This window comes from Electrona antarctica, assembly GCF_951216825.1.
Source record: "Electrona antarctica genome assembly, chromosome: 23".
NCBI lineage: Eukaryota > Metazoa > Chordata > Actinopteri > Myctophiformes > Myctophidae > Electrona > Electrona antarctica.
In genome coordinates, this window is record NC_136804.1 from 25,113,081 (window position 1) to 25,128,046 (window position 14,966).

General features: G+C 41.4%; 1 protein-coding gene across 1 annotated transcript; it reads right to left on the reverse strand.

Annotated features, from left to right (window-relative positions):
* Positions 1-375: 375 nt before the first annotated feature.
* On the reverse strand, positions 376-14,966 carry LOC306916040 (cryptochrome-1-like). Its single transcript, XM_079493739.1, has 14 exons — positions 14,272-14,966; positions 8,372-8,480; positions 7,900-8,042; positions 7,227-7,411; positions 6,726-6,814; positions 5,441-5,581; positions 4,770-5,081; positions 3,949-4,100; positions 3,179-3,381; positions 2,855-2,962; positions 2,608-2,706; positions 2,349-2,432; positions 2,103-2,204; positions 376-1,253 (listed from the first exon to the last, which is right to left on the reverse strand). The coding sequence occupies exons 1-13, from the start codon at positions 14,427-14,429 to the stop codon at positions 2,107-2,109; spliced, it is 1,881 nt and encodes a 626-aa protein (XP_079349865.1). The 5' UTR covers positions 14,430-14,966; the 3' UTR covers positions 376-1,253; positions 2,103-2,106.

Sequence of the window (14,966 nt, forward strand, 5' to 3'; positions counted from 1 at the left end):
CTTGTGTTTTCTTAACGTGACGGGTATAATTCAACATTAAAAAGTATGCAAATGGGTAATGGGTGGAATATTGTCAGGCAATGAACCACTGTCAAAAGAAATGTTAAGGTTTTAATTACTGGCAGCCATCCATCATTCCCGTAGCATACGGGCGTTGTACATAACAAGACAGATCAATGATGACTGAATATATTGGAGAAAATAAATTGCAATTCCAAATTTTTATATCTGTATTTGTCAGTGAATTCATGTTGTGCCAAAGCCATGCTAGATAATCAGTGCCTTCTACTATACATAAAGCGGCATGGTGTGTCTGCTGTTTTTAATGATACACAACCTTGACATTGAGTTACAAATAAGAAGAGACAGTTTGAATATTAACCCAGGTTTAATTAAACATTGAGCACATTGAGAGAACGAGCTTAGAAGCACTACACTCCAGCCATGTATTGATAATTACATAGAGGGGAGCCTATGGAATGAAGTCCCTCGTACTGTCACCGTTTTCTCAACCATTGACGAGGTCAATAATACTGACACAAAATTGATATTGCCGCCATAATACCTTTGATCAGTGTTTAAGAATGAAATGAGCAAAGGTCTACTATGCAGCATTGCGACAGAGGGAAGGACATTATCAAAACACCTGCCGACTTATAAACTGTTTTCAGAGAGGGGGAAAGAGAAAATACGATGAAGTAGGAGACAGAAGAGGCAGGTAAATAAGTACAGATGTGATGATGAGAATGTTTCTCACCATTTAGGAGCATTTATAAATGCTTCCACGTTTATTGAAAACCTTCAAAAAAGAACAAGGATCCATCCACAATGATTCTTTATATCAAAAATATATAAATGGGTCTATGGCTACACAAAGAGAGAAACATACAATATCAAATATGTACAAGTTGTATGTGAGTGGAAATGAGCAAATCCATTATATACATAAATATTTGCATCCCAGCAATGTTAACCTGCCGAGCACAGTTGTGTTCTGTGATGACATTGATTCCCAGTGTGCCACTATATTGCATGGACGTCAGCATTGACTGGGCTGTTGAGTTCATGTTTTTATATATAGTCCAAAACATGACAAACCGGCGTATTTATCTCAAAGACAGGATCATCATCCTTCAGGCTTCATATTCACCCAGATAACAAGTTGACAGCGCTGTTGTGTAACAGAGCTTAAGAGTCTTAGCATCCATGAAAGGCTGTGTACAGTATGGCAGACACGGAGGCTTACGTCGCACCTGCATGGGAGACAGCATGGAGAAACTGTGTTAACTGTGAACTGTAAACTGTGATATTTAACCTGAGATATGCGACTTAAACAATTATATGCATTTTGCTTTTATATCATACTCGGGCGTGTGTGTGTGTGTGTGTGTGCGCGCGCACACACACACACGTGTGTCTGTGTGTGGTGGTCGGGGGGCTGCCTTGTGAAATTAATGTGGTAAATTGTATACCGTTGCGATGCACATTTAAATAGACAGCATGCACATTTAGCTGCTAACAACCCCAAATACACATCCCAGGAAGAGTTGTGTTTACCCACAACATTTTAAAAAGGTTTATGTTCTAACATTCTCCCGAGGACCACTTCACACATTTTCAACCCTATCTTGCTCATATTAGAAAATGGTTCCACTCAATCCGCGTCACGGTCTCGGAGGTGGGCTGTGGACAGTTCAGAAACCCTACAATTTACAATTTACAATTTAGGCATTTAGCAGACGCTCTTAATCCAGAGCGACTTACATTAAGCAATAACAAAAGCATGGCATACATCACATATATAAAAAGTAGTTATCATGAATCATGCGTAGACATGATTCATGTACCTACCAATCATCGGTGGGGATTCCAAGCTAATGGAAATTATTATAGCGTTTCTCTTTCATCAATAAAAACAAAAAGGAACTGTGAGCAAGTAGTCGGAAATGGTGCCATCTTAAAATGATCATTACCAATTATATGGAGATAGGGTTGAAAATGTGTAAAATGCTTCTTTAATATAAAATGGGAATACAATTATTTACAGTGCTATGTAAGTAATGCAGGGAATCAGCGATGTCTTAACTAAGTATCCAACTGACCTGATTAATGACTGCTCTGTCTCTGGAGTTTGGTACCAATACCATTCCCGGTATCCTCGCTGTGCCGTTTGCCACTGGTCAGAGTGTTGTGGTGTCTGAGCCCTGAAGAAGAGGAAGAAATGTTTTAATGGAACCTGCAATAATTATTTCCATTTCCTGAAAAGTATGTTGGATATACAAGCTTTCCACCTGATCATATTAAATACTGATATTTTCCAGGCAATGTAGTTGTGGTTCAATACGCACCTTGTTGCATGGAAGGGCCAAGAATCTGTTGTGTGCCTTGCGTGTAGCACACCATATTGTTGCTGGTGCCCGCATAGCCAGGAACTTGAATAAGAAACCAAAATTAATTAAATATCTTTCAGAGGTACTAGTAGTAATGGTTGTATGGATGAACTAACGGTAATTAAATCAGAAATTAAACGGAAAAGAGAGTTTGTGCTGTATCAGAGAATAAAAGATGGATGGAATAGATGGCAAGTGCACGGTCGAGGGTACCCACCCTGCTGATGAGTGCTGATGCTGGTTTGCGTGTTCCCCTGGGGGTAGACCATAACCCCACTCTGCCAGTCAGTCTGGGTATGGACTGGCATCTGGTAACCTGGAGGAATAAAAAAAGAAAACATCCCATCTCTAGTAATCCATATAGACAAAAATGAATTACCATCAACTAATGATATGCTACAAAAGTTAGAAAGAGCGCAGAAGTATGGACTCAGATAAGAGTGATGGGGTCGCCTGCTACCCACCAGACTGAGCAGCTCCATCTTGTGTTGCCTCCATGGATGCAAATCCCATCCTGGCTGAGGATCCATCACCACAACCGTTGCCGTTAGATGGAACTGTAGCTAAAAGGCCTATGGACACAGAAACAAGAAATAAAGAACATTAGTACGATCAATGCAGGCAGCAAGTCTATTTCTAGTAATTCTACCATCCTCCTACAATTTCAAAAAATAAGTTATTATATCATGTAAATGTAATCCTGGTGTAATTACCCTGTGTTATATATAACACTAACTAAGTTAAATTAAAGCATGATCTTCCAATTCATCCATGATCGTCTTACTTACCAAGGCCTCTGTAGCAGGACAGCTGCTGGTAGATCTGTTTCATACGCTCAATGTTGATGCGGCTGGACTCTGCATGGTTTACTATGGGCTTGGGGTAGTGCATACCAATAATGCACTTTGCTGCCTTCTGCACAGACTCCGGAGCGTTCCAAGGATCGTAAATATACTTGGCCGGAAATCCTCTCAGAATGGGCAGGTAGCGCCTGGAGTGAGAGATGGTACAAGATCATCATAACTTAATAGCAATACGTTTTTTTTGTAATTATAAAAATATAGAAAGTGCTATGGGGTAGTGTAGCTGGCTTAGAGAAGAAAAGGAAAGATCATTGGTATGGCCAGATGGAAATGTAGTCTCTGTGACACATCTAGGGGCCGCAATCTGCATTCAAAGATTTTCCTAGAAGCTTTGTCATTGGTCGATTTGCCTGTCTACGTCCTGATTGGTTAGTCACTGCGACCAGATTTTTCGACCAATGACAAAGCTTCTAGGAACATCTTTGAATGGAGATTGCGGCCCCTAGATGTGTCACAGAGACTAAATTACTTTTGGGAGCGTGCTACCCATTGCTGGCTGTCTGAATACCAAAAGAAAAAAACAAATAAAAAAGGTCATTAAAATTTTAACATATTATTGCACTTTAAGCAGCTTTAAAGTGTTGAAGGATAGAAATACCAACTCAGTGGTTTGGCAAAATCACAGCTAATTTTGAATGAATACCTAAGATTCCTCCCAGGCAGCAGAATGGGGAAAAATATGAATTCTAACCTACCGTATGTAGTCTCCATTGGGGTCTGTTCGTCGGCCGAATCCCACGGGGCAATAGCAGTGGAAGAACTGCTGAAAGAAGGAACTGCAGGACAGCCACATCCAACTTCCTGCATTCACACTCCAGTCTGCGTCTAGCAGCTGCTCCTCAAATACCTACACACGCACAAACGCGCGCACACACACACACACACACACACACACACACACACACACACACACACACACACACACACACACACACACACACACACACACACACACACACACACACACACACACACACACACACACACACACACACACTTTGGTTTCAGAACTTTTCAATTTAATACTCAATTGCTGTATATTCCCATGGGGCTGGTTGGCTGCATGCCTATGAGAAAATACCTAAAGATAGGTAATTTCTCATTGGCATACAGCCAACCAATCCCTTCCCATTAAGACCTGAGGTCTTTTCTGGAAGAAAAAAAATGAATTTATGTTGCTATATCAGTGGTGCTCAAACTTTTTCAAGTCAAGGACCCCCAAAATTATATGTATTTGGCCACCAACCCCCATCTCAAAATATTTTGTTCCAGGGACCCCCAGAACCAAACATGTCAATCTCTCGCACGCATGTCTTCTAAAACAGTTTTCTGGAAGAAAAAAAAACGTATGTTGCTATATCAGTGGTGCTCAAACTTTTTCAAGTCAAGGACCCCCCAAAATTATATGTATTTGGCCACCAACCCCCATCTCAAAATATTTTGTTCCAGGGACCCCCAGAACCAAACTTGTCTCTCTCGCACGCACGCACACATGTACACTACACACACACTTCACCTTCATGCCCTCCTCCCAGCTGATCCAGAGGTCTCCCCTGGTCAGGAAGCAGGCCACGGCGTGTCTGGCCAGATGGTGGATCCAGCCCTCCTGCCGCAGCTGGGTCATGATGGCGTCGATCCAGGGGAAGCCGGTGCGGCCCTCTGCCCACTTGGCCAGGGCCTCCGGGTTGCGGTCCCAGGGGATCTGGACGCAGATGGGGTTGTTCTCCATCTTGTCGAAGCGTGGGTTGTTGGTGGCCGCCGTGTAGAAGAACTCCCGCCACAGCAGCTGACCGTACAGGGAGAGTGGAGGCGAGCTGTTCTTTTTGACCTTGGCACGGGATTAGAGAGTACGTGGTTTGAGATTATATTGTGTTGAAAATGTTATTTTAAGACTTTCATTATTTAATTATTTCGCCACTGCCACGGCCGTGAACTGGAAGTAAACAACGGCTATGTAAAGGTCTGCGCGATCTTATTTTAATTCACCCGAAAACATACATTTTGTAACCGCGAGCAGCGGCGCTTTAGTGAATAAAGTTTGTTTTGATTAAAAACGCTTAATCAATATAAACCCTTAAATGATGAGATATCTCATCAATGGCAGTCAATTTAAGAAACAGCTATTGTATTAGCACTCCAACCAGTTTATAATGTGTACATTTACACCAGCAGTATATAATGTCTCACCTTTCTGTAGAGGTCAGTAAGTTTGACGTAGAAGAGGCGACAGGAGAGGCAGCCGAAGCGCAGGTAGGGGCTGAGGCCTGTGGGACTGGCCAGGAGGGAGTTGGCATTCATCCTGGGACGCTCAAAGTTAGCTACCCATGCCTGACGGCGACAGAACCAAAATGATCACATATGGCAATATAAAAAAACTGAAACAAGCAAACCATGAATTACATCTCACATTAGAGTACCGGTATCTCTTCTTAACCCATTTTGACCTGAGATCAGATTCTAAAAATGTCTTCTACATCCTGACAGTTTTCTGAAAAAGCTATGTTTCTATGTCAGTCGTTCTTCGATTTTTCAAAAATAGCAGACCTACAAGCTCGAGCTTGTAGATCTGCTATTTTTCAAACACCAAAAGGGGTTCCCGCCCAAAATGAGTTAAAGCGGCACTATATATCTCTGCTGTCGGGAGGAAACCGCATAACTCCAAAATGTTAATTTTTCAGGAAATTAAAAATATACATTTTTCAGGAAATTAAGAAAACCTTATCTTTTTAAAACAAAGCAATACAGCCGCATCAAAGTTGGTGTTGTAACTTTATATATTGTCAATTACTTCCATGAGAGGGGGAGAGGTGGTGGAGTTAGTTGCTTTAGCAGACATTTTGAGGGTCCAATGGATTTAAGAGGTTTTGTCAAAAGCACTTTTTACTACTTTACATTGGTTCAATATTTTCAAAAAAACACACAGACGTATAGGGTGTTCAATAGCACTGATTTATGCCAAAAAAAATCTAAAACCTCAAAAATGGAGTTATGAGGTTTCCTCCCGACAGCAACGAATTATGTAACTTTCCTCCTCTACCGTGGATTTGAACCCGTTTTCCTGCGGGTGCTGAAATATTCAACCATTGAGCTAATGGAGCCTGTCTGCTTGCTCAGGGGATAAATTGAATCTTGACCGGCATCAGGTCAAAATTCGTGCCAGATCCTGTGTCTAGCTGAGACAGATCTTTGTCACGATCTAAATGTCTCAATAGAAGAGCAGGGAGGGAAAAAAAATCCACCACCCAAATTGTATAAGTTACATCGTATTAATATACTCTACCATACAGATTGGATAACATTTTTAAAATACACCTTATGCCTAATTCATGCTGTCAAAAATCTACAGGTTCACAACGCGTCACATCCACGATGCATTGTGAGCTTGTACATTGGCTATGTTCACGTACACCGTACATGTATCATACACTCTGTTTGAAAAAAAGGTAAATTAGATATATACTGAATGATTCACCTTTCTCTCCAAATGCCTCTCCAGTCTTGTGAGGGCTTCAGTCTCTCCCCCGGGCCACACCGCAGATGAAAGACCTTCAGTGTCAAAACCTGCAGGAAATCATATTAAAGTTATTGACTTAACCCATTTGGACTGAGGCAGATTCTAAAAACATATTCTAAATCCTGACCTAAGTTTTCTGAAATAAAAACAATTATTGTTATTTATTCCCAAAATGCTATGCTGCTATATACTGTACATAGCAACAATAACCCCAAAAGGGGTTCCCGTCCAGAAGGGTTAAAACACCAAAAGGGGTTCCCATCCTGAATGGGTTTTAATTGAATAGCTAAATCTGTATTGTATGTGCGTAATGAGTATGTAAACACACTCCAAACAATTACAATTGAGATGAATTAAACTAAACTAAACTCTTAAATTGCTGCAGAGTTGATGTAAGGATGAAAAAGAAACGCTAGTTTTTCCTTTTCCTGCTCTCTGGCACAAGCCTCTGGCACTCACCCAGCTCTTCCAGGGAAGGGACGCCAAATTTGTCATCGTGGTCGTCCGACAGGGGCGTGGTGCACTTCCCCATGACCTCTGCTGTGATGGATTCTGTGGGCACTTCCACCGCATCCATACGGCTGATCAGGGTCTGGAAGCGCTTGTACGTGAGGGGAGACTGGCCCCCATTTAACTCTATGATCCTGCAGGGGGACAATGGCATGTTGTGTAAGGATTCGGAAGCAGAATATTGAAACAACTGACTGACAGCAGCTTAGAGGTCAAAAGCTGGAAACAGGAAGAAGCATATTAAGGCGTTTGGTATTGTTACTCAGAGTGTACAATTGTAAACAAATGGACCTGTACGGGTCAATTTGTTCCCTTTTGTACACTCTCAAGAGTTAAATGAACACAGAGCCAAATTCCAAAAACCAAAATCTCGGCCACTCGCTCACTCACACTCGGTCACTCCATCATGGCGGTGAAATTGGTGACCTGCCGAAATATGTGACCATCTTGTGGACTTCACATAACATACACGGAGGTCTTTATATACGTGGCCTAAATACCGCTAGATTAGACCGTAACATCACCATGCTGGAGTGACCGAGTGTGAGTGATCGAGTGGCTGAGATTTTGAGTATTGGAATTCAGCTTAGGTGTACTGTATGTATGAGGGATAATAACTTACTTGTCGAGATCATAGAGTGTGTGGGAGATGCGAACCGTCACCTCCACATTGGCCTCGCTGGCCAGCTTCTTGATCGCCGCATCTCGCTCTTTCCCAAAGGGCTCCGAGTCGTACTCATAAGACAGACGATTGATCTTCCACTCCTGGAAAACAGTGAGCACAAATGTCCTCAGTGTAAAATTGTACCCAAGATTTTTTTTTTCTTGGTGCACTAGCCCCTCCAACGTCTGGCTTTCAGACATAGCGTCACGTGGCACTGGCAGCAAAGTCTATGGACTTTTTACGTTTGCTTTAAGCATGCCCCCCTGTAACGTACAAAAGCAAACAAAGGCCCCTCACTTCACACGAGTGTGTGTGTGTTTTTTTTAAAAACCATAATAAATGCGGCAGTCCCGACTGCTGCATTAAATGTGATTAAGGTTGTTGTGTGTGCTGCTGGCTGTGCTTTGGGAGACTGGCCAAAGTATCCTACCTTGAAAAGTCGAGGAAAGACATCCGTGGGTTGGCCCCGTATCACAAAAAGACGAGAGTTCAGCTTACGGAGGTTGGCGTCCAAATCCTCTAGGCTCTGTAGGAGGAACCTAAGAGAGGGGAAGAAGGGAGAGGGGAGAGGAGCGCAGCAGGTTAATTAATAATTTTGGTATGTGGAGTATTTAAATATAGGTTAAAGGCATGGTGTAAGACTGTAAGTACACCATTATCCCAGGCAGTGTTGTTTTCGTCGACTAAAACTAAAACTAAAAATGTTTGTCGACTACCTTTTTCCACTGACGAAAACTAAATGGAAACTAAATGAAAACGAAGCTACGATGACTAAAACTAAGACTAAATATATTGACAATTTCGTCAACAAATAAAAACTAGACTAAAATGCTATTCTAAAACTCCCTCTGTACACTTTTAAACACATTTCAGCAATGGGATCTGATCTTTTTTTTTTTGGTGGGTAGATCTTGTTGCACTAGTCATTTTTAAAGTGGCTCTCAAGTCGAAAAAGTATGAGCACCCCTGCTGTAGACTATGACATTACAGCTGCAGTAGTCACACTGTCTGCCAGCCAGCCAGACCAATTAGAAAGGCATGGCAATGGCAAGCAGTTTCCATTCTACTACTAATGTCAACCACTTGTACAATGCTTTAGAGACAGATCCACTGATGCCAGCAATATGCGTTATGCAGTGTTATGGGATATACATCCTTGAATGAAACCTCTTGGAATTAAACATAGGCAACCATGACGCATGTTGACGTGTTGCCATAGGTAATGCCCATTGTTCATGAGTGGGAACTTCCTGTGGAACTGGTTATTATTATCTGGTCACGGTTGTTTTTGGGTCATGAATGCCAGTTGTGTGTGCAGTCAATGTGTGAAAGGTTTTCCACCCATGCAAACAGAACACACAGATCAAGAGTTACCATCTCTGGCGGCACCAGAGTAATAAATTACATTTCCTGTGTCAAACACATTAAAAAAAAACGGAAGCTGCTGCCACTCTGATGTTGATGGATATTAATAATAGTCACTATGATTATATGATTTTTAGTTTGACAAGTGCTAAAAAGTGCCACTCCAATATTTTATTGGAGTGGCATTATCTGCAGCTGTAATCTCTTTTTCAAAAGCCTGGTTTTTCATCTGTCACTGGAAATGATGCATGTACTTTACCGTCTTTCTAGTAATCAGAGAACAAGTCACATCTCTTGCTACAAAAGGGGGTCACTCTCTATGTTCTAATGAAGATTTCATCAGAAGTTGCAGCACTGTGCACCGGCTTTTTCTATATCTTTTCATTGGCCAGCATCTCACCACTACAGTTGTGCGCGTTGCATCTTCTTGGACTCGGTTAAAGCATTTGTGTCATTTTCGATTTTAGCATTGGCTATTCAAGAATAGCAGATGCACAAGCTTGCAGCATGGCTTGTACATCTTCTATTAAAAAAAAAACTATCTTGAAAGTGATTGAAAGATGTTGAATAATTTCGAATTACGTTTGAGAGTTTGAGAACTACTGATTTAGAAGGCATATTTGTAGAATCGTCCTATCTGGACCCACTGAAAAATCTGCCATTCATTTTTCCCATAGAGATTTACAAATAATATTTATATCAATTATTTTAAGCCTAGAATCAAGCCACCCAGGTCAGGATCCTGTTGAGTCATGAACATAAAACCTTTGATTCTGTGAAAAAAATGAAAAACGCTAAACAAAGTGTATTTATTAAATGTAGTATATCATATAATTAAATATTCAATTATTATTATTTCTTCACAGAATCAAAGGTTTATGGTCATGATTCACAGGATCGTAGATTGCTTGATTCTAGGATTACAATAATTGATATAAATACTTTTTGTATATCTATATGTATATATATATATTTCTAGGAAAAATGAATTGGAGAGTTTTCAGTGGGTCCAGAAAACCACACCAACTGCTATGCTCTAGAGACAACTAGGGAACTTTGAGTACAGACAGGCTTGTCCTCTGCAGAATGAGGAATGGATAAATATAGGCTATAATAATCTTGTCTGGTTTTCAGATGTTTTTTTTCAAACCATCATATCAAACATGTCCAAACACTGTCCAAACATGGGCACTTTAAGCACGTGCCCAGGGGCCCTTGGGCACCAGGGGCCCATCAAAAAAGAAAGAAAAAAAAAAATATATATATATATATATATATATATATATTTTTTAGCTCCACAGAAAATTTCCCTGCTAATCCGAATTAAATAAATGGTGTCTAAAAAGATTAGTGTTTTATTGTTGGTGAGAAGGGCAGCTGAAAAGTGCAATTGTGTGTAAAGCAGTAAAAGCAGAAATAGGCCAATATAACGGCATAAAACTGCCCCAAAACGGCTCCGAAACAGCAAAAATGTTGCACGCGCGTGAAGGGGGGACCTTCGAGCTTCAGTGCCCAGAGGCCCTCAGAGGTGTTAATCCAGCCCTGACCGCTTTACAAACAAAACTCACAGCGGAATAGGAATCACAACAGAATCCCTTCACTGGAATGAAACACTGGTGTTTCAAATAGCTCATTTACATTTACACTAATTATAAGTACTGCATTGCTTGCCTGAGATGCCATGTACAGCAAAAGTAGGTCACAGATGTGAGGGATGGGTGGGTTTCTTTCTACTAACACACTGACCTACTTGGGAAATGAGAGGAGATGTAGAGGAATAACTTCACATCACCCCTCTCATTCTCCCACCAGATCCCCAAAATATATGACCAATGACCACTATTATAACAAAGGCTACTGCACATTTGTTTGGACTTAAAGCTGCTATAAACAATAATATGTCAAAAATTTAAGGACCTTTTTTTTGGTATTCAGACAGCCAGCAAATGTAGTCTCTGTGACACATCTAGGGGCCGCAATCTGCATTCAAAGATTTTCCTAGAAGCTTTGTCATTGGTCTATTTGCCTGTCTGCTTCCTGATTGATTAGTCATTGCGACCGGGTTTTTTTTCGACCAATGACAAAGCTTCTAGGAACATCTTTGAATGCAGATTGCAGCCCCTAGATGTGTCACAGAGACTACATTTTTTGGGGGAGTGTTCTACCCATTGCTGGCTGTCTGAATACCAAAAAAAGGGTCATTCAAATTTTGACATATTATTGCTTATAGCAGCTTTAAAAAGTCAATGCAAATGGATCGCACTTTTATAGCTGTATGGGTGCTAGTCCATTTCTAATTCCAGAGGCAGGAAATGGGGAGAGAGATGGGGGGCTGACACGCAGTAAAGGCCGTCGGGATCGGGAGTCGAACCCACGGCACACTGCCAGACCGGTTTACCAGCCAAGGTGCCCAGACGGCTAAGTGTTTAGAATCAATGGATTCAACTATGCACCATTTCTTAGAGCAGTGGTTTCAACCAGTGGTCCGGAGACCACCAGTGGTCCTTGAGGGGGTTCCAGGTGGTCCCCAGCTAAATGATGGAGAGTTGGTAACCAACTCAACTCAATTAGAGCATTGAAGTCACACTTCCTCAAACATAAAATATAAGAATAAATATTATAATGAATACATACATATATAAAACTTCACTCTTATATTAAGGGAAAGTCAGTTGTTACAAAGCTGGAGTTCAAAACTGCAGGTGCTAACTCTGCCTAGGCCATAATCACAGCTTCTCTTGTAACGGAGATACATAATTAATCCACATTTAGTTATTATATATTTTTATGTGCATGAACTGATTTGTAGTTTCTCCTTTTAACAGCTTATCTGTAACTGATGGCGAATGCTTCTGTCCCTGGTGACTTCATTGTGGTGCTTTAACCAGGCTGATTAACAGTGTGAGTGTATTTCTCCTTTTTACTCCTTTGTCTCATTGAGTGTTATTTCTTTTGAGCATTCTAGATTTCCATAACACTCTCTATGCTGGACATCTCTTGTACAAACTAAGAATGAGACACAGCCATGCTAGATAATAGCACAACCATTTTGGGCGGGAACCCCTTTTGGTGTTAGCATTATGTTATGCTTTAATAATAATAATAATAATAATAATAATAATAATATTTATGTTATGCTTTAGCTATTGAAAAATAGCAGATCTACAAGCCACCGAGTGGCGCGCTACGAGCTTGTAGGTCTGCTATTTTTGAAAAATCGAAGAACGACTGACATAGAAACATAGCTTTTTCAGGATGTAGAAGACATTTTTAGAATCTGATCTCAGGTCAAAATGGGATAAAATGAGAAATCACAAATGGACAAGGAAACTGAAATAGAAAGAATGATTGGAGGCAGACAGAGTGAGACCTGAGTCATACCAGTCTGCCGCGTTACATAACTTTGTAAAAAAGGTGATGTCCTACTGTTCCACTGACAAGCAGGAGGTGACACAGCAGGTCAGCAAACAGCCAGAGCAATTTAGAAAAGGTAAAACACAACACAACAGATATTTTGGTCATGGAACAGTAGGGATGACGATTTCACACATTTTGGTCCCTTGTTTGTGCCGAATCTGGGTTGGACATGGTTTGTTGAACTCCCTCTGGTGTTGTGGGTGTGGACTTTGTTGACAGACAGGTACATGGGTATCTTGGTGGTGTATTGAATCTTGTGGACCAGACCCATTGCAAGATGCTGTACTCTGTCATCAACCCTAAGCCATTCCAGCCTGTCAAAGTGGGCAGGGGTGAGGTGGGTTCGGGGAGTGAGGCCAAGTAGTAGCCTGACCAGTTTGTTTTGGGAAGTCTGGACTGGAGCCTTGTTTTAAGGGCCTTTGAGGTGCTGTGGTACCAAGAGGTGCATGCAGGTAGGTAATTTCATCTTTTTGTGTGATAATATTGTCACCCACTCTAACCAAGAAGCCATCTGCCTTGCTGAGATTACTATTTGATCCAAAGAGAATGGATTCAGTTTTTCCTATAGCCGTAAAGAATCAAGATAGTTTGTTATCCGCGAGCCAGGTGCAGATTCCAACTTGTAACCAAAGTTACCTACAGTATGTAAAAGGTTTGTTTGGTAACATTTTTGTACATAGTGTAGTCTGTAGTGTGTTGTGTTAGATTAACGCTGAGGATTGTCTGAGACTCTGATGTCCATGGATATTTTATAATCATATGACCAAACCCCTACTACTGATATCAATTGGGGGTCCATGGCTAGCAGGGTTTCTCAGACTTTTTTCATGTCAAGGACCCCCAAAACTGTATTTGGCAGTAGACCACTAGACCCCCATCGGATCAATTGTGTCAGGACCCCCCATACAAGATTTGCGCTTTTTCTTTTTTAAACAATATTGTTTAAAAAAGTGTCCTTGAGCAGGACACTGAACCCCTAATTGCTCCAGATGTGCTAGTTGGTGCCTTGCATGGTTTCCGCTGCCATTGGATAAAGGCGCTATATAAATGCACCATTTACCATTTTACCATTTGCCAGGCTGGCTTGTGGTGGACATTTTTGTCAAAATATTTGTTTTGCCAGAATGAGTGGATAATAATATCGCCAGAAACACACAAGGAGCGATATCCCTGAACACATTCACCAGAACACAGGAACTTCCATCTTATATATTAAAAGGTTTCTGGGGGAGGACCCCCCAGGTGCATGCAATAATACAGAGATGTTCACTTATAATTAATGGTTATTAATATTAAAGATTGGGGTATTACATTGCTTCAGTCATCAAATAAAATCAATCTCTGTAGGCCTACGTTTTGCGTTTAATGGCTGGAACTGTACCCATCAATTTTCCAATGCTAGTAGCCTAAAGCAAGCTTGATACATCAAACTTTTACATCTACTCTGTTAAAAGGTTTCTGCGTGGGGGAGGACGGACCCCCAGACCCCCCGCTTGGGGAGTGGGTGCACGGACATAGTGATTTTAAAGTGATGACCTCTCTTCTTACCTCCACCTGCTGATGCCAACGTTGGAGGAGCCTGCGAACCACGGGTCCAGAATGTAGACGCAGCGCACGGTGTCCGCGCCCTGGATGGACTCCTTCAGAGACGGGTTGTCGTGGAGCCGCAAGCCCTTCCTGAACCAGTGGATCGTATTAACGACCATTACTCAACTGGATGGATATTTAAAGTCCTTTTGGAATTGCTAGAGAGACTAGAGTCCAGATTTTTTTGTTTTGTTTATTCCGATCCGTATCTGTCCCTCCGTATATAAATGTCCAAGAAAAACAAAGGCAACTGCGAAATCTTCTGTAGAAGGGAGGGGTGTATAATAACCTGTCCGACTGATTTAACCCTGCTCTAATAAAACCTTTTCCATAATAATAATGTCAAAGAAGTGCGCTCTCCGACCGTAAATTCGGCGGGCTTTAGGACCCGGCTTGCTGAGTAGACTGTTGTATAACTTGTTTTTAATACGGTGCAGTAGGGGAAAAAATGCATATACAATATAAATACACTGCGGTGATTTAGTTAATAATGGGACAAGAAGAAACTATCTGTAAAATATTATCTGCCTGCAATGCGATCACGACCTGTCCTGCAATGTTGCTCCTGTCCTGTTGTTGCTGTTGGTCACAGATGATCGCTGCTGCTCCTGTGCTACTGTACTCAGTGTACTGGTCTGGTCTCTTCGCGGTCTCTT

Coding starts and splice junctions, on each gene's coding strand:
- LOC306916040 (XM_079493739.1), bottom strand. CDS start 14,429: ATGGTCGTTAATACGATCCACTGGTTCAGGAAGGGCTTGCGGCTCCAC. Junction 8,481..14,271: donor GTTGGCATCAGCAGGTGGAG/GTAAGAAGAGAG, acceptor CCCCTCTCTTAG/GTTCCTCCTACAGAGCCTAG. Junction 5,082..5,440: donor TTACTGACCTCTACAGAAAG/GTGAGACATTAT, acceptor TCCCGTGCCAAG/GTCAAAAAGAACAGCTCGCC.